The following is a 23134-nucleotide window of genomic DNA, read 5'->3' on the forward strand; positions in this document are numbered from 1 at the left end:
ACTTTTTTTTTCTTTTTTTTCTTTTTAGTATATATATGTTTTAGTCAAATAGATCTCTATCTTCTCGTTATATATATATATATATATAAAATAAAGATATAAGAAGGAATAACCCTAAGGATTGTGATTTTAGTACTCCAAAATTAAACTGTAATGATGCACAAAACGACGTCGTTTTAAAGCCCCTAAATCAATTTTTAAAGTGCTGAAATTAATTTCCTAACCCTAAAAGCATTTTGTGTACATAAAGGGTATTTTCATACCCTAAACCTCCACCAAAGGATTTAGGTTGGTAGGTTTGGGGATCGGTTCGAAACTAAACGCGTAACGTTAATCCTCCACCAAATGATTTAGGTTGGTTTGATTGGAGGATCGGTTCGGAACCGAACGCATAGCCCTAAACCTCCACCAAAGGATTTAGATTGGTTGGGTTCGGGATCGGTTCGGAACTAGGTTGGTTGGGTTTGGAGTCGGTTCGGAACCTAAAGCGTAACCCTGAACCTCCACCGTACCTATACCAGTGTGCAAAAAATCATTTACGATTTGGAAAAAAAAAAAAGAAGAGCGGATTAATTCGGTATAAATTGACATCCCTACAGTGAGTAGGAGGGAAAAAAGGAGCGAACCCTAGTTATCTCCACGTCTTACGGTACAAGTACAACAACGCTCCTCTGGTTCCCCCACACCACAAAACCCTCCCTCCCTCTATATCTCTCTTTCGCTGGTTCTTCTAAACCCTAACTCTTCAAACCAACAAACAGACTCTCACTTCAATGGCTTCTACACCCTCTGCTGTTATTACGGAGCACGTCGAGAACGGCTCAGCCACCGCGCCAGGACCCGATCCAGAAATGCAGACATCATCGGATGCGACGCCGCAGGCCGAAACTGCCGCCGTCGACGCTACCACCACAGCCGCCGATGCCGTAACCGACGCAGCAGAAGCACCAGAAACCGAGAACGATCCCACAGAAGCACTAGCAGGGGCGGATACAGTTAAGGTCGAGACTGCCGAGCCTGCTGCGGCTCCCGAGCCGGAACCGGAAGCGGCTAAGTGGCCCGGGTGGCCCGGGCACTGCGTGTTCCGGCTCATTGTGCCTGTGCTCAAAGTGGGAAGCATTATCGGACGGAAGGGCGACCTCATCAAGAAAATGTGCGAGGAGACTCGCGCCCGCATTCGCGTCCTCGACGGCCCTTCTGGTTCTCCTGATCGTATCGTGAGTCTCTCTCTATGTTTTTTTTTTGTTTTGATTTTGTGGTATTGCTGTGATTTGGTGACGGTATAATGTGTAGTTTTACGTAGGTATTGGGGATCTTAATTAGGGTTTCAATTTGGGCAACTATGGTCAATTTTTTTAGAGATAGAAACACGTGTTAGGTTAGTTGAAGGTATGACAGGGTGGCTGACATGGTTTCATTTGATTAGGCATGAATTGGTTCGAGTAAGATTTTGGGGTAAGATATGATTGGTTTGAGATTCGAGTTGGTGATACTTGAAAGGAAAGAGGAGAGAAGTGTTGATCAGTTCTGGTTTGAACTTCTTTTGGGACAATGAGCCGGCTTTTGTGTGGAAGACTTGATTTTTTTGAAGGTGAATAAGTGGTGAAAACCTTATTGATCACTGATACAGGGTTCATTTTTTCTGGTTTTAGAAAAAGTAAGGTGGGACTTTGGGTAGCACAACTGGTTGTAGAGTGGTTTTCAACTTTTTCTCATGTTCCTTTTTTTTTTTGTGTGTGTTCGGGCTGACATTTGTATTTCGAAATTGCCTAGTTTGTAAACGCGGTCTATTTCTTGTATCTACTTGTTGCATTGTGGCATGTAGTAATAAAACCTGCTATGCCAATTTTACAAGGTTTGAAGAGTGGGCATCTTTTTCCTCTCAAATTTTACATACTGAACGGCTTACTACATGCTCTAGATTTGATAGGAGTGTCTGCGGGCAGTATTTCAGTATTACTCCAGTTTACTTTCGTCGTTGTTATGTATTTTCCATCTGGCACTAACCTTGTATTGGAAGTCAATACATTTTTTGTGCTAGGTTTCATCTCTGTTAATTTCTATTTAACTATGCGTTTCACTGAACTCTTTCACCTTCTTCTATGAGAAATCATATTCTGTATTACAATTTAAGCCAAACACTAGTGCCTCACAATTGCCTCATTGTTACCATCCACCAGCCTCTTTCTACTAGCTTGCTAATATTGTATTTGTTTCTCGTTATTAGTATCATTTTTCCTTTCTACCACTACTACCACGACTACTATTTGAGAAGCTACTAGCTTACTACTTGCACGATCCCATTATCATGGGGCCATCACCACCACCACCACCACCACCACATAGGTTTTCCCACATTCTTTGCAATGCTTCTCCTGAGAAATCACTAGTTTACAATTGCCACTTGCCATCGTTTGCGTTTTCTGGTGAAGTGCAAAGTATTTGGGACATTCCAATTCTAATGCTTCCTTGGGATGTATTATTTTAATGTCCATATATAGGTCTTAATAGCTGGGAAAGAAGAACCTGAAGCACCACTGTCCCCCGCGATGGATGCTGTTATAAGAGTGTTCAAACGGGTCAGTGGACTATCTGAGACTGAGGGTGATGGTAAAGCAGCTGGAGTTGCATTTTGTTCTATCCGGTTATTGGTGGCATCCACACAGGCCATAAATCTAATCGGAAAGCAGGGCTCTTCAATCAAGTTAATACAGGAAGGCACTGGTGCTTCAGTCCGGGTTCTCTCAACTGGTATGCTTGAATTGTTTCATAATTTTATGAATTGTTTCATAATTTTATGAATTGTTTCATAATTTTATGAATTGTTTGTTATTACTGGGCTATTGAGTACCATCTGTTACAGTATCTTCCTGTTATAGTGGCAATTACCGACCTTACCTGTCATTTGATGGGTCATCCATACCGAACATTAGGAATACTTCCAACTATGAAAATGTTGAAATGCTGTTAAATGTGGGGAAGGCTCTCTGCAAAGTAAATGTTTCCTACCACATTGATGCAGTCTTAAAAATGACGGGCATGGTCCTGTGGCGTAGATGTTGAAAAACTCTTGTACCCGGTGTACTATTCCTTAACCATATTTCGTATTAGAACTGCTTTAGTACTACTCCCTCCAAATGGCCCCCCATGCATTTGTGGATATGGTTTTATTTAGTTTATTGTCTTTTCAGATCTTGTTCTCCTTAATCCCTCTCTCTGTATGTCCTCACTTTTTTTTTTGTCCAAGTTGCTTAACATTTCTTCTGGCAGATGAGGTTCCCTTTTATGCCAACTCAGATGAGAGGATTGTGGAGTTGCAAGGAGAAGCTCTCAAAGTTCTTCAAGCTCTGGAAGCTGTGGTGGGGCACCTAAGGAAGTTCTTGGTGGACCAAAGTGTGCTTCCTTTATTTGAAAAGATTGTGAGTGGTTTTTGTGTCTGTTTACTAGATTAGTAGATTATGGGACTGTGCACTTATATTTCATGTCTTCTGTTGCAGAACAGTCCCGCCCCCCCACAGGAACGCCCAGTTGAGAACTGGGCTGACAAGTCAATGCTGCTTAGTGCTTCTCAAACTGGGATGGGAACTGATTATCCTCTTTCGGCAAAGAGGGAGTCTCTATTTTTTGACCGTGAAACTCATCTGGAGTCTCATATGCCCTCATCTGGAATTTCACTGTATGGCCAAGATCCTGGACCTGCGGGAATGCGTTCCACAGGGCTTGGGCGTGCTGGTGGCCCTATTGTTACCCAGGTTAGTTTAAACGGTTATCTTATTAGTTAGATAATTAGATAACTAGATTAGTGTTTTAAATGGCGAAAGGCGCACCGAGGCGCAACGGTCCCCTGGGGCTTTAGCACAAGGCGTGAGGCGCGGCGCGTGCTTTATTGACGCGAAGCGCAAATTTTTTTTTTTCTTCGCAACGAGGCAAATTTTATTAGAATAAGTTTTCAACACAAACACTTGTAAAACTTTCAAATGTCATAAAACATAACATGTCAATGGTTAAACGAAAGTACCAAACACTAAACATAACATATCACCCATGAAAAGCTTACATAATAATGTTTAGCCCTAGTGACATAACATAAGGATTAAAGGCTATAAAATCTAGAGGCATACAGAGACGTGGAAGAGACAGAAACTTCGATTTTCTACAGTCTAACTAATTTGAAATTTTGATTTTTTGTTATGGAAGGAATAAAAAAATAAAAAAAACAGAAAAAACAGAGATGTGGGAGAAGAAGAAGAAGAAGAGGAAGGAGAAGAAAAAAAAAACAGAGATGCGAGAAGAAGAAGAAGAAAAAAAACCAGAGACGCGAGAAGAAGAAGAAGAAGCAAAAAAAAAAAAAAAAAACAGAGACGTGATGAGAAGAAGAAGAAGAAGAAAAAAAGAAGAAGAACAGGGACGTGAGAAGAAGGAGGAGGAGGAGGAGCTTACCTGGAGCTACTATCTCTCGATCGAACAGGAGGAGAAGAACAGGAGCAAAAGCAGCTGTCGTTAAAGATGCTCTGCTGGGTATGATCGATTAGGGTTGAAATCGACTTAAAAGAAAGAATTATTCAGTGCATTGCGAACATGTTATGTATGGATGAGAGCCGTCAGATCTGATTTTTGGCTCACCGACGAAAAGCGCGCACCTCAGCGCTTTGCGCCATGGCGCGCGCTTCAGCGCCTTAGGGTTCTGCGCTATAGCCCACATCTTCGAAGCGCATGCCTCGCGCTTTGCGCTATAGCGCGCGCTTTTTAAAACACTGAACTAGACAAAGTTTTGACATCTTGGCGACAGATGTATCCATTGGTGGACACTGGACAGTAGTGACGTATATTACATGATTGAAAAGGTGGCTTATGATCCAATTATAATTTGAACACACTGTATTTACACTAATCAATCCCTGTTCTCCTTTACATATACTTAATTGTCAATATTATAATCTCGAAACTATAGAATACATGTTTGGTCTTAGCTCTTAATGTTCACGCATCTTTTGGAGTATTCAGGACGAGAAAACTTCGTACTCTTTTTACATGTTAAAATATTTAGGGTGTCATATGCTCGTAGCAGTGCTTGTTAATTTTCTAGAGTACGATGTACATGGTACATGGATAGGTAGTCGTTCACGTTTTGCCTTGTCTTTGTGTTATGTATAATCATCAGTATTGTGTCGAATCTGTGTCCAACTTCTGCATGAATGCCTTCTTAAATATGGAGCTTATCAATGAACAAACTTTGTAATTGTCATCCTAAGCTTTTTGTGTTTACCATTTTGGAGGCACTTTGTGCATAACAATGGTATTTTTGGGGTCTGGACTGTGTTGGATTACTTTGAGGTTAATAAAAGAGCATAGGTTTTGTGGACTTCATCAGCTTCTCCTTGATCTATTGTTATGTATAGTTTGGTCTTTGTCTGATGCTTGCTTCCTTCAATCAGATTGCACAAACAATGCAAATACCACTTGCTTATGCTGAGGATATAATTGGGATAGGAGGGGCTAATATAGCTTATATCCGGCGTACAAGTGGGGCCATCCTCACTGTTCAAGAGAGCAGAGGACTTCCGGATGAGATCACGGTGGAAATTAAAGGGACCTCATCTCAGGTTCAAGCTGCTCAACAGCTGATTCAGGTAGCATTCTCTTTTCTCTGTTTTAGTTGGCAATGAATGTTGTGAAAATTTTTGTTTGGTATAATATTTGGTAATGTGAATGAGGAAGTTGTAAACATTAAAATTTTCGAATCTTCAACCATTTCTAATGAATTCCATTTTGAAAATCAAATGATCTGCAGTTTCTCGTAATTGATTCCTAACAGAATGTTTATGAAAATCAGTTTCCCCAATTGTGGATTCTCTATGTTTAAGGGGATAGTTGTGGAGAAAGAGACTAAACAGAAGTTTGGCTGAATGTCTTGTTTGCCTTTCTGTCTCTGTCTTGTTATTGCTACAAATAAGTGGGAGAAAGGAAGTTTTTGCAAAGTTATTATGGCAATCTAGCAAGTTTCAATGAGGGTCTGCTTATATCAAAATGCTATAGGGTGGAATACAGGGATTTTATCGAGTCCTAAGATGTTTCTTTTTCTGATAATTAAGTCCTAAGATGTTACAGCTGCATGTTGTTTCTTTTCTTGCAACCTTAGTACCCGAATGTATGGAACTCCTTTAAATTCCTTGGAATATTTGTGAATGTATCCGAAAATAGTTTGATTATCATTTCTTTCTTGCAGGAATTCATCAGCAGCCACAAGGAACCTGTCAGTAGCAGTTATGGAAGGATGGACACTGGTTCGAGGTCTTCTTACTCTCAGCTGGGCAATACTACCTACCCATCATCTTCCTTATCGGCACAATCCTATGGTGGGTATGAACCTTCCGACTTCGGTGGATATGGTAATTACAGGTACTAGGTCAACTTGGAGGTCCCCTTTTGCTGCCGTCTAGTCCAAATTGATGTGAGATTTGTAGTCTGTATAAAGCTTCTACGGATGGTTCATCTGTTGTTTTTCCGGATATTGGCTATCTTGAACTGGAAGTATGCAGGTGCTACGAATTGAAGAGATGGAAAGGGGGAAAAGATAAAAAAAAATGTTAGATAAGAAACTGACCAATTGTAGTGATTTTATATGTTCTCATTATGGGTATTTTTTGGTTTTTGTTTTGTATTCTACGAGCTTGTTATTATTGTGCAATTACTAGGCCTTGGATGTATTACTATGGTGGTTGTGTTGATTGGATCTCTCATGCGGGAACCCCACCCCAAGGTTGACACGTTTGGTTTTTGGCATTTATTGGAAAGCATTTTATTGTCCATGGGAAAATGAGATCGGGAGAAAAAAAGCGTTCCTTCTTTTCTCATCTAACCAAACAAAATCGTGCATTGTGTTCCAATCAATTGAGGTCGGTCGTGGGAATCTTTTTGTTTTCTTCTCTTCTAGAATTTTCAGTACAGCATGAGAGAGAAATCTACAATTCATAAAATTTTGACGCAAAAATAACAAATGCGGAAATTTTTTAAATAAGAACAAAAATAAAAAAAGTTGAAGCTTGTTTTGGGAAACTAGGCCTCATATTGCTACCATAATCAGCGGCTACTTGTGTGGTTTGGGGAAACGGAAAAAAGTCCTTATTTTTTAAGAAGGTAATTTCAAATTCAAAAATTATGGATTTATTGAAATTTAAAAATATGCAATATGGATCTTGTTTAAAAGATCTCATCGAAATCTTTTATACGATGCAAAAAAAATTAAAAAATTATTTTTCATTTATATTATTTTTGAGTTTGAAAATTTGAAATAAGCTGCTTATTTTTTAAGAAGGTTTCTGGAACGGAGCCTACTGAGTTGGTTCATAATCTCCCATGTGTTTGTGGCCATGTAACTGGTTTAATGCTAGTGTGTGCTTAATTGTTTAAAGTACTAAAGTAAATAAACGCGGAAAACTTTATTAGGTCACTTGCTTTTCAGGAATCATAATATTGCATAACTTAGCAACGCATGTTCTTGTTACGTTGAGGTCACATATAAAGGTATAGAGAGAAATTCGGAGGCGTGTTGAATGTAATGATCTTAATTATAAAAAAATCTAGATTAAATATATGTTTTCATTTAAAGTTGCATAAATTTTTTTAAGGCAAATGTACTTATAGTGTAACCACAAACATTTGAATATGTAATTATAATTTTGTAGTGAAACAAATTATGTGATTTGGACCTAAAATTCCTAACCTAACTTAAAGTCTAAAGGAAAATTTGTAGAAATGGTCCTCCTAGTTTAACTCAAGTCTCATTTTCATCCTCCAAGTATCAATTGCAACTCTTTTGACCTTCAAGTTTAGTTTTCGTACTAAATTAATTCAATTGATTACTTCTGTCAGCCAAACTGAACATAAAAAATCAAATTGATAGCCGTTTAGACTTTGTAGTTCGTACCAAGTTGATTCAATTGATGACATCTGCCCTTAATCTGATTTTAGTTGAGGGCAGTTTAGACTGTTTATATATCAAAAAAATGGGAAAGACTACAATACACACCCTCTTTTTTTAGAGTGTATCGTATGCACTCTCCAAAATGTTATGAATTGTAGAGAAAGTGTTATGAATTATATTGCTAAAAAGTTACGAATCGTATAAAGGTTACAAGATACACCAAAATGTTATGAATCATAATGAAAATGTTACGAATCATACTGCTGAAAAGGTTATGAATTCTAGAACAAAAGTTACGAAATATACTAAAATATTATAAATGAATCTTAAAATAGGTGCATATAGTACACCCTTTTGAGGGGGTTTGTATTGTAGATTTTTCCATCAAAAATATATATTTTAAATTCAAATTTTCAATCCGTTTGAACTATTGGCAAGATCTTATTTTTTTAATTATTTTATCCTGTAAAATCATTATTAATTTTTGATTTTAGGACTTTCAGCGAGAGCTCTAAAGAAAACGATACAACCAAATAAAAGAAAGTTCCTTTTTGTTGCTGCCTTTTTAAGTTACGAAGATCCCCGAGTACTCAAGTTCAGGAAACAAGTTTCCCCCAAAAGTAGATCTCCTCCTCACTCTCAACTCTCAACACCACACCACCAACTGGGGTAGCTCTCTCCACACGGCCCACTGCCATCACAATCCACACGACGCTGCCACCATCCGCTAAAGGAAGAAGAGTTGCTCAGAGAAGAGTTTTTCGATCGATTTCTTTATGGGTACGTGGGGGACGAACGTAGTTAAAGAGGGAAGGGGAAGAGATGTAGAGGATAAATGTGCAGTAGAGGATAAAAATCTTAACCATGGTTAAAGGGAGGTGGGCTATAGGAATTTTTTTTTTCCTGACTACTGACCGATTTTATAAGTACCCGGGTTCTTAGTTATACCTTGGTTATGCCATTAAATGATTTTGAATATGCTGCTAAATGGTTTTATCATGCTAAAATTTTACGGTGTTTCCAAAATAAATAATCGGAGGCAGCGTAGCACTATCCTTGAAGTTTGCTGTTTTTGCATGAATTGACTTGTAGTAAATTGTAGTACCGCATAAAAATTACTACAGTATGCCTTAAAGAAATGGATATAGTCTCTGCTGATCCAAGGCCAGGTCCATCCGTCAGCTTCATAATCACAACCAATTCAGCTATAGCATCACAACCGGTCGACTTAGCAATAGCATCGGAAAGTAATAAAAGAGTACACAAATTAATGCAAATAAAAATTATAACAGCATTTTTAGGAATTAAGTTATAGAATATTTCCAATAAATCCTGATACTTGATGGGGATAAATAAAAAAAAAGACCTAGAATTAATAGCAAGAGACCAACATCCCCACCTAGCTTTGTTATCAACTCTTTTTGACAAGCATTTGTAGCAGGTCTGAATGAGAATACCTAAATAACTATGAAAAAGGACATAATACGGATCTAAGAGACTTGGCAAAATAAATCAATCGCATAATACCTAAATAACTATGAAAAAGAACATAATACGGATCGAAGAGACTTGACAAAATAAATCAATCGCATAATGTCACATCTTATCGTCTTCTGTAGTCGAAATTTCTCTCTTTGTAGGGTTCATATTCTTTTTGGGCTGCGGCGGACACTTAAAACCACAACCATATGAGTAGCTCCTACCGAACAATACCCTCCTTTGGAGGGCTATGAGGATATCGTCTCCCGGTGGTGGGAAGGGGGGTTTGGCTGGGGCCAACGCCAGTGGTGCTTGGGTTTGGAGCCGAGTGTCTTCCGCTGCAGCAGCTTCCACAGACTTTATTACCATCGCTGAGCCAAACAGAGCCACGAGGATGAGAAGGAATATAACTTTGATGCTTGAGAATTTGGTTGCAAAAGTACGACTACTTGAACAAGAAGAAGAAGCCATGGGAAAGGATTAAAGGAAGGTATAGTTGAGAGAAATCTGCAAGAGAGCTTTTGTTTAGAAAACTGACGATATGAGAACGTGGGAATGAAAGGATTATATATAGGGGTGGCAAACGGGCGGGTTTGGGTCAAATTGGGTAAGTTGTTAGTGGGTTGGGTCTTTAATGGGTCATTGACCCATTTAGACCCATTAACTATGAGTCTAATTACCCATACCCAACCCGACCCATTTATTTTAAAGCAAACCCGACCCGCCCATTAACCCAATTACATATATACTAAAAATTCTGATCGAAAAATTAGAAAAGTAAAAAAAAATTATGATCGAAACTCATAAATTTTTTCAAAAAGACGAGAATAAGTAATTTTTTTTGTCTTATTGATTTTTTTTTGTTTTTATTCAAAAAATTATAAGTTTCGATCAAATTTTTTTACTTTTCCGATTCCTCTCATCAAAACAAATTAATAAGTCACAAAAATATGACACAAAACAAAAAAAATGCAAAAAAAATTTGAAAAAGGACAAAAAAATAAGTCAATTTTTTAATCCAAACCCTTTACGGGATTACCATGAGAGAAATTTATTCACGGCGGAGCACAATTTCACGGGTCCATTCGCGCAATTAATAGATGAGATGTGTTTTCAATTTTGACTAGTCAAAATAATTGTTACCGGTCACAATTGATTTTTAATTCGGACCAAATATTTTTGAACGCGTGTAATTTAGAACAAAATAATTGAATAAAAGAGAAAGAAGGCCATAATACTGGGGGGGGGGGGAGGGGGGCAGAGGAGAGAGAGAAAGAGAGGGGGGGCTCCTGGGGGTTTGGCTTTCGGTATTGGGGGGGGAGAGAGGGGGGGAGAGATGAAATTTGGTGGGTTATTTTCATTGCCCATTGGGTCATTTTAGTTGACCAAATTGATATCCAATTATGACCCAACTAATAATGGGTCAGCTGAGTTTGAACCCATTCTTACCCAACTAATAAATGGGTTGGGTTGGGTTTATTTTCTAGTTGATGGGTCTGAGTTTGTTAATGGGTCTGGGTTCAATTTGCCACCCCTAATTATATATACAGAGAGGGCTAATGATATGTATCAAGTTGGAGTTGGTTTAGGCTTTCCTCTTGACGTCCCCTAATCCAACTCCAACTCGATTACTGATGCTAAAGTCGGTTTGGGATTAATTTAGGAAGGACTAATTATTACGTAGTACTCTCCTTCCGTCCCACTTTAAATGTTCTTTATGAAAATTCGTGCATTTTTTAGCTTCAACAAAATATATTTCTACGTATAATATATTTTGTTTTCTTACACCAAATTAAAGTGCTCATTGATTACTTTAATTTGGTGTAAGAAAATAAAAATAATGACATGTAGAAATATATATTTTTGGGTTTGAAAATATATGGATTTCTGTATGAGACATGGACGGAGGGAGCTAGCTGTAAATCCGAAATTTTAGACATTCTAGTTGTTGAGTCCGGCCCCTCTCCAATCCCATTGGAATTGGAGGATTCTTCAATTCTGCATCCAAAGTTCTAGATTAATCCGTTAACTAATCTATGGGTGACCAACTATCTCTGATTCTTTGTGAACCCTTCCTCTAAAGTATACGTATCTTATCCATGAGAAAGCCTACAATACACACTCATTATTTGGGTGTGTATCATATGCACCCCCAAAATATTATGAATTGAGAAAATGTTACGAATCGTATAAAGGTTACGAGATACACCAAAAAGTTATGAATCATAATGAAAATATTACGAATCGTACTGCTGAAATGTTATGAATTCTAGAATAAAAGTTACGAAACATGCTAAAATGTTATGAATGAACCATAAAATAGGTGCATATGATATACCTTTCTAAGGAGCGTGTATTGTAGACTTTCTCCTTATGGATTATCGTGTTTCTTCTTTTGTGAACAAAGTATCTCATTTTTGTAGAAGACAATTCCTGTTGATGCAGGGAAAAAACTTGTTGGTGGAGCCAAAGAGAACTCTGTTTGGATTTGAGACAGCTTCAATCAATTTCCAAGGGAAAAAAAAGGCACTATAGAAGATGAAAGTTCATCCATTCAAACTCTAATTAAAGCTCCACCACTTTGTGTATTTTAATTTATAGCATCTGTGGCTCCAATATACTAGTAGTATTTCTGTAGAATCTAAAATAATTTGTGTTGGATGTCTAGACCTCGGCATATCTTGTAAAAGTGATATTCTCTTTTCCACTCGATTTATACATGTTTTCTCTTAATGGATTCATGAATGAGATCTAGTGATTCATGAATGAGATATAGTAAACTGCCTTAGATTTGTTGGGGGGAAAATTAAATACTTTAGTTTCACGAACGAGGGAAATTAATCTGAGATAATGGAAAGAAGTCACATTAGATAGGTGCCCATTGAATATAATAGCACTTGAGTTAAAATTAGGAAAGGAAAAAAGAAGAAGATAAGTTGATGGATTAATCCTAATCTTTGCATGTGGAATTGGAGGCCGGATCCTCCAATTCCTATGGGTGGAGAGGTGCTGGACTCCTGGTCAGTCCATGCCCTTTTGAGGTGTGATTAATAATTTGGGGAGTGTGAAATCAATTTTCAAAAGATAACTTTGACTAATAGAATGCAATTAATTGCATGTTGGCATAACATGGCGGCTCTGGAGACACCCAAAAAAACACCCCAAAGTTTTCGATCGAATTTTAATGATTCGAGCCATTCAATGTAATCAAAATGTGATTTTAAAGGAACCCGCGAAAAATCAACAAAAAAAAAAAAAAGACCAGAAAGGGTTTTCATCCGAACAGTAAAATCAACTTGAAATTTGGGGTGTTTTTTTTGACACTCCTCTTTTTATCAACGGCACTCTCTTTTTGTCTTCTAGTTAGGTTATTTTACTAAATTACCCCTCAATGCAATAAATTTTCACAAAATACATTGGCTATTTTGTAAATTCACACACTACAAGCAAAAAAAGGAGTGTCATTGGTAAAAAAGAGTAGTGTCAAAATCATTTTTCTTGCGGTTCAAAAAAAAAATCATTTTTCTTTATTTAAGAGTGGAATTGGTGACTTATCTCCCAACTTCAAGTACAAATGATGTGCGACATGAATGTCTGTGTTGAGAAAGGTGGCATATTGGTCTGTCATTTATCGCACCAAAAATAATTATTAACACCAGAAATTAATAATTATTCTGAAGAATAACAGTTAAATTCAAGATCGTCCATTGCCCTGGAGTTTCAGTCTTGGGCCTAATACTTAGACCCCCAAATCGTGGAATATATTAAATATATAATGTATGTGAAATGTTTTATAATGAGATGTGAAAGCGACACGATAGTAAGGCACACATGATGTGATGTTGGCATTGGATCCTGATTCCCGAGTTCCCCTTTAGTTTTTAAGGCCAACAGTTTTGGAGGAGCTTGCACAAAAAATGATTATCAACTCTCTTGAACCTCGAACTCACTACTTAAAATTTAAAAAAAGATTATCTTGATCTTGTTCGTTTGATAACTATGTGTATTTTAGTTTTGGTAGTGGACGGTGAGAGAAATAGGATAATAATTGGAAAGAGGGGTAATGAGTGAAGAAAAATAGAGAGAGAAATGAAATTAATAATTAGAAAAATATAATAATAATTGGAGAAAAATATAAGATAAAGATTGAAAAATAAAGTTAAAACAAAGTAAAGATGGGAAACGAACAATGCCCTTTTTCCCATATTGAACATCTAATTATTATACATAGCATAAGAGCCCCAATTTCAAACTAAGGCCCCGGAAAGCTCAGGACCCGACTGTCGGTTGGCATGGATAATTTCCGTGGGCTACTTAATTGGAGGCAATATTTGCCTGAGGCAAAAATGTAGTAGTTGGAGGGAAGAGAGCAAATGAATGAGATGGCCCTGGCCCTCCCCAATAGACAGAAGTTTAGTTGGGGACTGCTCTCTCTTCCCGGCGAACCTCCATCTCCGGCGTCACTACCACCTCACCTCTCTGGTTCTCTTCTCCTTCTTTTCTTCCCCGGCCGAAAGCCGACCGCCGGCTGCCGCACGGTGCGGCAATGTGCGCGGCTGCTGCTGCGCGCTTGCTGACTTTGTTACTGGTAGGTATCCACGCCTTTGTTGGCTACTAGTAGCTAGTGATGAAGGTGATGCTCTCTCTCTTTTTTCCTTTTCCTTCTCTTTCTCTTTTTCTTATATTTTTCCCACCTCTCTGTTCTTTTAACAACTTTACAGAAACAGAACGAATTTTTTATTTCTCTGCAAATGATCTTAATTACAGAAAAGAGAGGGATTACAAGTATTTATATCAAGCCTAATACAAGAGATTAACTACCACTACCACTCTCTAACAACTTGCATGACAGCTAAGCAACTACTAACAAACTGACTAATCGCTAACTAACTTTATTAGTGGAGCATAACTCTGAGCTGTTCTCAGATGGCTCAGCTTTGGCTTGAGCAGTGGCTTGAGCAGCTACTTGAGCTGAGCTGTGCACTGGGTTGGTTAACATCTTTCTCATCGCCCTTTTCTAAACTTAAATGTTAATTCTAGCTACATCGGTCGTGATTAGATCCTAATTCTAATGTAGTTCGTGTGTATTACATGTACAGCAGAGAATCAAGCTCTTAAAGAGTCTTATTAATGGAGCCAAGGGTCCAAAGGGGAGTGGCCAACACCACTTTCTTCAGTAGATATCAACGGTTAGAGTAGGGACGGAACTAGGATTTTATCCTAATAGTGGCGAAATGTTTACTAAAAAAATGAATTACAATATTCGGCTCCAAAAAAAATAAAATAAAATAACAAAAAACTATATATAATAAATGATGCTTGTCATTTGCACATAGAGTGCAAAAAAAAAACTAAATTTAATTTTGGGTATTGATAATGCCACATTCCAAATTTATAATGTCACTCCCCAAATCTCTATATGAATTTCCCAATATGATAACCGCACTCCCTTTTGGAAGTGACATTATAAATTTGGAGAGTGCCATTATAGTTAAATTCGCTTAAATTTTTAGGTTAAGTTGTTTAGTGTGGAGTTTTTGTTTCTTAATTACACATCATCATTTTATATCATTTCACTTTGACCCAATGAATTTAGTTTTAAATTTTTTTTTGGGTGCCCTTTCATGAAAAAAGAAGAAGAAGATTTATGACTTGTATATAAATAAGGAAAAAAAATTTAGCAATGGCGAGACTATATAAGTTAAAAATAATTTGTTTTTTCACATATAATAATTGCATTTTAAAATTTTTTTGTTTTGGCCACCGGGGTCGCTATACCTCTGCTTCCATCCTTGGGTTGGAGTAGTCTTGATTATACTACTATATAGCTACCTAATAAAATTGAACCAGATTTTGCATCCATGGTCCGCCCGGTAATGGATGGTGAGAATATTGGTCTCTCAGATTCCAATGGAGGCGTGTATAAGCTGTTCCTCTGTTTCTTTTTCTTTTTTCTCCGGATGAAGAAAACCTAATAACCACTGTTCCCTTGTAGTATTTATTTTTGTTTCTTTTCTGCTATGGGGGTTAGAGATCAATTACTACTTTAATTTGACGACGAAATGCTTATACGGATTGGCCACATTATATAATAATATATACTGTAAAAATGATATAAAGGGGGGAAATGATTTTATTCGTTGTATTAACCGTGCATAGACGAAGCTATTCGCGGTGATTGCATTTGGACAGACAAAAAGAAAAGAAAGAACATGCATTATGCTGACAAATTGGTTGAGGGACCTTTTTCTCGTAAATTAGACTTTAATTTTGTACTCCAGTTGAAAAAACCCAAACCTTACAAAGACTACCAGCTGCATATATACCGGGCGTGCGAACAAAAGTAAGTAACAACTGTAAGCACAAAACCCACGAAACAAAAAGCAGAAACCATTACAAAATGACCAACCTTAATCTCATTCACTACTAAAATTTAGTAGTATAAGGCAGGCTCTGGTTCAACGACCTTTGATTAATTCTATTGCTTGCTCATCATCAGTTTGTCGCGCGGTGAAACCATGATCATTAAAAAGAAACAGCCTAGCTATATATCCTCGTCGTCGTCGTCTGGACAAGAATTTACATTCTTCAACCTGAGTTGTTTATTCTCCAAATCGTAGCCAACGTTAAGACCACTCTGTTGATACATTCCCAGAACGGACAACCCTTCTGTCCTTAATATTGCCAAACAATAAAGGGGGGGAATTTCCACCCAGGCATTTCCCTCACGCAGAGGGAAACTCATCATATCCTCAAACTTGAGTTCTATTTCTGGTACACGATAAGGATTATCGTAGCATAGCTCAAATTTGTCACGTGTCCACACTTCGTCATCAGGCATTAGTTTCTTCACTGCATCTATTAACTTATCAAATGCATCAGTCTGGAGGTTAGTTAAAGCGGCTCCGGAGTCAATGATAAAACCCTTGTCAAAAACTATTTTTGGTAATGTTAGTTCCTGCCCTCCAACACTGATACCTTCAAATGATAAATAGTAATGATCGTCGGTAGGATTGGCCAGAAGTGGCGTTGACGGCCCAAAAAGTTTGGATGCAGAACCAAAGTGAATCCATCCTTCAACAACACCAGTATTTGGGTCCTTCCTTCGTGGTGCAGTATGAGAATGATGGGCATCTCCGCTGTGCTATCAGCGACACATCGTCAGTACCTAAACCTACGATGCCTGGAAAGGGTATATTTGATGTCATTTTATTGTTTGTCCCACACCCAAAGTATATATATTCTAGTGTAATACTTCCCATAAACCCACTACCTTCAAAGGTAAGAGTTTCTGTGGCGATTGTTCCGCGAGAGAAAGATCTATCCATATAGGGCACATAATAGGAACATACTCCATCAGGTCTACAAATTAATAGCAACAGACCAATTTCTCCACCTAGCTTTTACCAACACTTTTTGACAAGCATTTGTAGCAGGCCTGAATGAGAATAACTGAATAACTATGAAATAGAACTAATACAAACCTAAGAGACTTAGCGAAATAAATATATTGGATTGCATAATGTCACATCCTATTGTCTTCTGTAGTCGAAAATTTTCTATTTGTAGGGTTCACATTCTCTTTGGGCTGTGTCGGAAACTTAAAGCCACCACCGTATGGGATAATCGAATTGGGCTTGGGAAGTACCAGAGGATAGCTCCAACTGAACGGTCCAATCTCTACGGAGATACCCTTTCCCAGTGGTGGGCAAGGCCCGGGCCTGTTGCAACCAAAGGGATATGCTTGTTGACGGCGGAAGGAGGGTTTGGCTGGGGGCAACGCCAGTGGTGTTTGGGTTTGGAGCCGAGTGTCTTCCGCTGCAGCAGCTTCCACAGACTTTATTACCATCGCTGAGCCAAACAGAGCCACGAGGATGAGAAGGAATATAACTTTGATGCTTGAGAATTTGTTTGCAAAAGTACGACTACTTGAACAAGAAGAAGAAGCCATGGGAAAGGATTAAAGGAAGGTATAGTTGAGAGAAATCTGCAAGAGAGCTTTTGTTTGTGTGGCTAGCTAGAAAACTGATGATATGAGAACGTGGGAATGGATGGATTATACACAGAAGGCTAATGATATGTAGCATGGTTTAGGCTTTCCTCGTGAGGTCTCCTAATCCAACTCCGACTCGATTACGGATGCTAAAGTTGGTATGGGATTAATTTAGGAAGGAATAATTATTACTAGTACTCTCTCCGTCCTATTTTAAATGTTCCCTACGGAAATTCGTGTGTTTTCAAACTCCAACAAAATATATTTCTACGTATAATATGTTTTATTTTCTTACACCAAATTATAGTGCTCATTGAGGACTTTAATTTGGTGCCAGAAAATAAAAAATAATGATATGTAGAATTATATTTTTTGGGGGTTTGAAAATAAACGAATTCTTATATAGGACATTTAAAGTGGGATGAAAGGAGTAATATTTAGCTGTAAATCCAAAATTGTAGACATCCTGGTTGTTGAGTCCGGCCCCTCTCCAATCCCATTGGAATTGGAGGATCCTTCGATTCTACATCCAAAGGTATAGATTAATCCATTAACTAATTGGATTAGGAAATCCTGTAGTGCAAGGCCCTACAAGGCACCTTGTAAGGCGCACACGAGCCATCGATCTTGACAATGAGTGGTTGGATATAATTCAAGCTTTTACAAATTCTACTCGTCCATTGTCTAGATGAAAATCTGAGCCGTCCATTGCCGAGATGGATGTCCGGATTGGCCGCACTATTCGTGTAGTGCGGGGGGTGCACTACAGCATCCCTGGGTCCTAAGGCGCCCAATTATCTCTAATTCTCTGTTAACCCTTCCTCTAAAGTATACATATCTTACCCATTATTGTGTTTTTTCTTTTGTGAACGAAGCATCTCATTTTTGTAAGGGTTTCGATCATTTGCGTGAAACTCTTGATTAATTTTGTGTCAAAACTTGTGTTTAAATTTGTGTACCCGTTCCTATAATAGACAATTCATATTGATGCAGGGGAAAAACTTGGTGGAGCCAAAGAGAACTCTGTTTGGATTTCAGACAGCTTCAATCAATTTCCAAGGAAAAGAGACACTATAGAAGATGAAAGTTCATCCATTTAAACTCTAAAAGCTCCACCACTTACGTATTTTAATTTATAGGATCTATGGCTCCAATATATTTTTGTGGAATCTAAATAGTTTGTGTTGGATGTCTAGACCTCGCCATGCCTTATAAAAGTGAGATTCTCTTTTCCACTCGATTTACATGTTCTTTATGGATTCATGAATGAGAAACAAGATTTATACATGTTTTCTCTTTTATGGATTCATGAATGAGAGTGACTGCCTTAGATTTGTTGGGGTGGGGGGGGAAATACTTTAGTTTCACGATGTAGGGAAAACTGATCGAGATAATGGAAGGAAGTCACATTAGATAATTAGATGCCCATTGAGTAGCACTTGACTTAAAATTAGGAAAGGAAAAAAATAGATAAGTTAATGGATTAATCCTAAACTTGGATGTGAAATTGGAGGATCTTCCAATTCCTAATTTCCTATGGTTGGAGAGGAGTTGGACTCCAAGTCGTTGGGAGTCTATGCCGTTTCGGGGTGCGATTAGTAATTTGGGGAGTGCGAAATCAATTTCCAAAATCATTGGCTTTGTTTTTTTTCAATTTTAACTTTGTTTTGTTTTTGTTTTCTAATTATAATTATTACCCTATTTCTCTCTTGAATCATTACCCTATTTCTCTAATTATTATTTTCATTTCCCTCTCTATCTCTCTCTACTTACTATCCCTCTCTCTAATCATTACCATTGCTTTTATTGTTAGGCGGTTTTGTGATGTATAAAAGAATGCAATTGCATGTTAACATAATATCTGATTAAAAAAAAAAAAAAAACATAATACTTCGTATTACGTAGTAGTACAAGTGCCCGTTCCCAAAAAATACAAAGTTCACAGCCCGGGAACATATAAAATTTTGTTATAACGATACGCTTATTGAACATTTCATATCCGTTTTATTCTTTATGGTTCTTCCATTTTCACCTGCGATTTTCGAGTTCGAAAACATCTAAATGAATAAAAATAAGGTGAAATTTCATGTATATCCCCATCATCATTTTTTTCATGGAGATTTCACAATATTTAAAATTGCTTATACAGACTCTCTCAAGTACTCGTTACCCAAGTGACACACTCCCGTCTCATAACCGTTTGTTGGAAGGTCACATGTTAGTAATTTGGCATTTTTTTTGACAAAAATGCCCTTTAATAAATGCCCTTTGACAATACTATATTTTTTTTTCCCCTCGCCAAAACCCAATAGTAACTCTCTCTCTCTCTCTCTCTCTCTCTCTCTCTGCACCAAACCACCATGGATGAAGCACCAGAACAACTCCAACCCGCAAAAACCTTCTACTTCAGAAACCTCCTAATTTTCTCTCTCTGCACCAAACCACCATGGTGTTGGGAAACCGAATCCCTAAGACCCAGTAACGACGCATACAGATTAGACAACAAAAATTGTAAAACCCTATAAAGCGGAATTAGGGTTCTACCTCAACTCCCTGCGACACGAACGCTAGTTGAACTTGTTATAGCACGTTTTGCTATAAACCACGAATACTGCTCGATCGTACCTTACGATCTTCTATCGTATTCCCTGCACGTCTAGAACACGAACCAAGTGTGGACTCTTTCGTGATCTGTTTGCTCTCTCTAAGCCTGCCTCTATTTACTGAATAATAAAAAAACATTCAACTGACCTAGAGAGCATAACGTGTATATATAGGGTTACGATAGGGACCTAAGGAGTAATAAGTCTGGGCTCCCAGTGTAAATAAGAAAACTTAATCCCACCAGGATTCTATTTCTTATTTCATTAATTATAATTCAACCCACTGCAGAATTATAATTGCACTCCCGTCCTTATCTCAATTATATTACGAGCTCCATGATATTAAATACTAGAGTACTTATTAATCTCTCCACGTTAAGATTACAGATACCCGTTGATTAAAATAAATTACTAACACATGGATCAAGCACCAGAACAACTCCAACCCGCAAAAACCTTCTAGTTCAGAAACCTCCTAATTTTCCCTCTCTACTTTGCGATGCTCGTCCACGGTCTCTTCACCAATCCTTTCCACTCCCAAATCAACACCTCCCCATCTGCTTCTTCTCCTTTTGTTGTTTTGATAAGTATTTCTCCTTTTAATGTTAAATCCAACAACTTTAACATCTTCCAATTCTGCTACCTCGTCTTCCTCGTCACTTTGCCTCTCCTCTCCACCATCGACTTCACCATCGTTGCCTCTCTCAAGCATCTCTTCGTCATCTACTTCCAGATTTCTCTCATTATGTTCATTTACAATCTTGTATTTCTATGGTCCTCATCTTGGTCGCAATCAGTATTCAATACCCATAACACGGTCCCCCCCTCGGCTGTGAATATCTTTCTTAATCAGTCTAATGACGACGTGTCTATTTGGCACTTGGCAGAAGTGTGTGAACCCAATCACGCAATTGCTGTGATGAAGAAGGGCTCTGCGTTGATTTGTGCCATTAATGGGGTTTTCGCATATCTGATCTTGGGTATCTTACCCATTTCCTCCATTCTATTAACGGAGTTAGCGATATTTTCGTTTTGAGTATTTGAGGGAATTTGTATGGGCGATTTTAAATACTAGGGGGTTTCCGACTCTTCGTGGAAAAAAAAATAATAGTTGAGAGAGTTTCCGTATGCTTGCTGCCTTGCACTCTTCATTTCTAGTCAAAACTATGGTGTGCTTGTCAGTTGTTTTTATCCGATTAACAAATTAAACAGTAGATTGTACCCAAAAAATCAACCATAAGTTTGTTACTCCGTCGATTTACACTATGAATATACCAGATACAAGCTCTGTATCGTTTCAATTTTATGAGATGTCCCCGAAGGGACTACCAGATAGAAGCTCACAGAAGAGGGATAAAGTTTTGGACAATGTGTTGGTAATCAAACAGACTTTTCTAGGGTGCAAACTGAACTTGGAGAATTAGTATTGATTGATAATAACTTTTTCCGTGCCGTCAACGTGCGTTAAGGAAAAAACTACTTCCATAAAACCTGAACGTTGAATTTCTTCTTGGTAAGACCAATATTGTAAGAGATCAAAAAAACAAGATTTTGCATCCTAGAATATTTATGCACTATGTTAGAAAACCACGGTTAGAGTAGAAAGTATCAACGATCGGAGTAGCAGCGTCGTCTTCATGAGCTAGTTGATGGTATTCATCGGAATGGGGCTGTCCCTGAGCAGTAGTAGTATTGGCATTGAGAACCAGAATCTCTGCTTGGGCTTTAGCTATCTCATTTTGAACATGGTTTACTTGCTGCTGTAAAATAGAGATGATTCCCACACATCCATAAACAGGGTCTTGGATCCTACATTGTGCTTCATAATACAAAGAATCCGCTGCTTCGGCTCGTAGATTAACGGGAAGTTGCTGATTCAATAACGTAAATCAAAACCAAGACAATATTAATCTTTTTGTCTGGAAAACTATGTAAATGGTCCGAAAATTCCAAAATTTCCAACTGAATACAAAGGAAACAAACCACAATTTTATTTTATTTTTGATCAGTAAGAAGATAATTTTATATATGTAGAAAAGTAACCTGGAGCATTTTCCCAATATTGCTGGCACCATAAATACTGTGAACAGAAGCAAATCTTTGGGGATTATGGGAAGGAAAATAGGGAGAGAAGATGCAATCTGAAGAGCATCTCCGCCTCAGGTACTTGCAAGCGGCACAACGAGTAATGGAAGTCATTGCTCAGAGATCTTCAGAAAAATCCAAAACAAAATCTACGTACCCACGAAAAAATCTATCTTTTCGTATCTTCTGTGTGTGTATATCCAGCTTGAAGAAGAAATCTAGTGGGAAATTTTTGTTGCCTTAGTGCTCAATTTAAACACCAATCTCATAGGAAAAGAGCCGTTAAAACAATTCCGATCTTGACAAGTCTTGAAATGGAAAGATTTATTCAGCAATCTAAGAAGCTCCAACTAATGGGAGAAATTAATTTCTTGATTATTTGACTTTTAACAAACTTATATAGTAACACCTATAGGCTAATACGGTTTAAATTTATTAAACATTTCAAGTTTCAATTTTACAATTTTGTTAACTCATTTATGGAGAAAAAAGGATGCTTAACGCTTACATACCCCGGGAAAAAAAAACAGTTATATATCTGTGACATTAGCTTGTTAGAGCATCCGCAATGTAATAATCAAAAGTGAATAATCAAAACTTGCAACGTCAGCTTTTGATTATTCATTTAAAGAGTTGTTAAAATTAGCAATGTGAAGTCACATATTGTTACTTTTGATTATTCAAATGCCCAAATTTGATTATTGATTAAGAGGTTACTAACTTTGATTATTACAATGTGAATACTTTTTTAAGCACACAATATTGCTAACTGTAGCAATCTTTTGATTGTGATTATTACATTGTAGATGCTCTTAGCTTCTTCCGTGTTTCTTGTTATGTGTTTTTTTCTCCGGGTTCTTCTTCATTTTTGGACTACGAATTTCGAGCTTCAAAAAAGATAAAAATTACAAAACAAGTAATTTTCACACTCATTTTTCATCCAATCATTTCTTCTTTTGTTTGTGAAAACAAAAAATAAAGAATATCTAATGCTTATTTTTTTGTCCTTTTATAGTATATTAATAATAATATACCCGATTAACCTATCAT

The 23134-nt window shown here is 37.6% G+C and overlaps 3 protein-coding genes across 3 annotated transcripts; 2 read left to right on the forward strand and 1 right to left on the reverse strand.

Moving 5' to 3' along the window:
* The first annotated feature begins 605 nt into the window (after positions 1 to 605).
* On the forward strand, positions 606 to 6664 carry LOC131320921 (RNA-binding KH domain-containing protein PEPPER-like). The gene is made up of 6 exons (XM_058351836.1): positions 606 to 1217; positions 2502 to 2751; positions 3271 to 3419; positions 3498 to 3752; positions 5436 to 5630; positions 6227 to 6664. Exons 1-6 carry the CDS (start codon positions 774 to 776, stop codon positions 6404 to 6406), a joined length of 1473 nt encoding a protein of 490 aa, XP_058207819.1. The 5' UTR covers positions 606 to 773; the 3' UTR covers positions 6407 to 6664.
* Positions 6665 to 13645: 6981 nt separating this feature from the next.
* LOC131320922 (uncharacterized) lies at positions 13646 to 18632 on the forward strand. The gene is made up of 2 exons (XM_058351838.1): positions 13646 to 13991; positions 18390 to 18632. Exons 1-2 carry the CDS (start codon positions 13781 to 13783, stop codon positions 18494 to 18496), a joined length of 318 nt encoding a protein of 105 aa, XP_058207821.1. The 5' UTR covers positions 13646 to 13780; the 3' UTR covers positions 18497 to 18632.
* Positions 18633 to 21573: 2941 nt separating this feature from the next.
* On the reverse strand, positions 21574 to 22563 carry LOC131321374 (LOB domain-containing protein 24-like). The gene is made up of 2 exons (XM_058352357.1): positions 22043 to 22563; positions 21574 to 21870 (listed from the first exon to the last, which is right to left on the reverse strand). The coding sequence occupies exons 1-2, from the start codon at positions 22196 to 22198 to the stop codon at positions 21574 to 21576; spliced, it is 453 nt and encodes a 150-aa protein (XP_058208340.1). The 5' UTR covers positions 22199 to 22563.
* Between the last annotated feature and the right edge of the window lie 571 nt (positions 22564 to 23134).

This window comes from Rhododendron vialii, chromosome 3a (genome assembly GCF_030253575.1).
Source record: "Rhododendron vialii isolate Sample 1 chromosome 3a, ASM3025357v1".
NCBI lineage: Eukaryota > Viridiplantae > Streptophyta > Magnoliopsida > Ericales > Ericaceae > Rhododendron > Rhododendron vialii.

Excerpts from the sequence above, each read along its gene's own strand:
- LOC131321374 (XM_058352357.1), bottom strand. The coding sequence starts at position 22,198 with ATGACTTCCATTACTCGTTGTGCCGCTTGCAAGTACCTGAGGCGGAGA. Across the intron at positions 21,871-22,042 it reads ATATTGGGAAAATGCTCCAG|CAACTTCCCGTTAATCTACG; the intron begins GTTACTTTTCTA and ends TTATTGAATCAG.
- LOC131320921 (XM_058351836.1), top strand. The coding sequence starts at position 774 with ATGGCTTCTACACCCTCTGCTGTTATTACGGAGCACGTCGAGAACGGC. Across the intron at positions 1,218-2,501 it reads CTGGTTCTCCTGATCGTATC|GTCTTAATAGCTGGGAAAGA; the intron begins GTGAGTCTCTCT and ends GTCCATATATAG. Across the intron at positions 2,752-3,270 it reads AGTCCGGGTTCTCTCAACTG|ATGAGGTTCCCTTTTATGCC; the intron begins GTATGCTTGAAT and ends TTCTTCTGGCAG.
- LOC131320922 (XM_058351838.1), top strand. The coding sequence starts at position 13,781 with ATGAGATGGCCCTGGCCCTCCCCAATAGACAGAAGTTTAGTTGGGGAC. Across the intron at positions 13,992-18,389 it reads GCTTGCTGACTTTGTTACTG|GGGAAAAACTTGGTGGAGCC; the intron begins GTAGGTATCCAC and ends ATATTGATGCAG.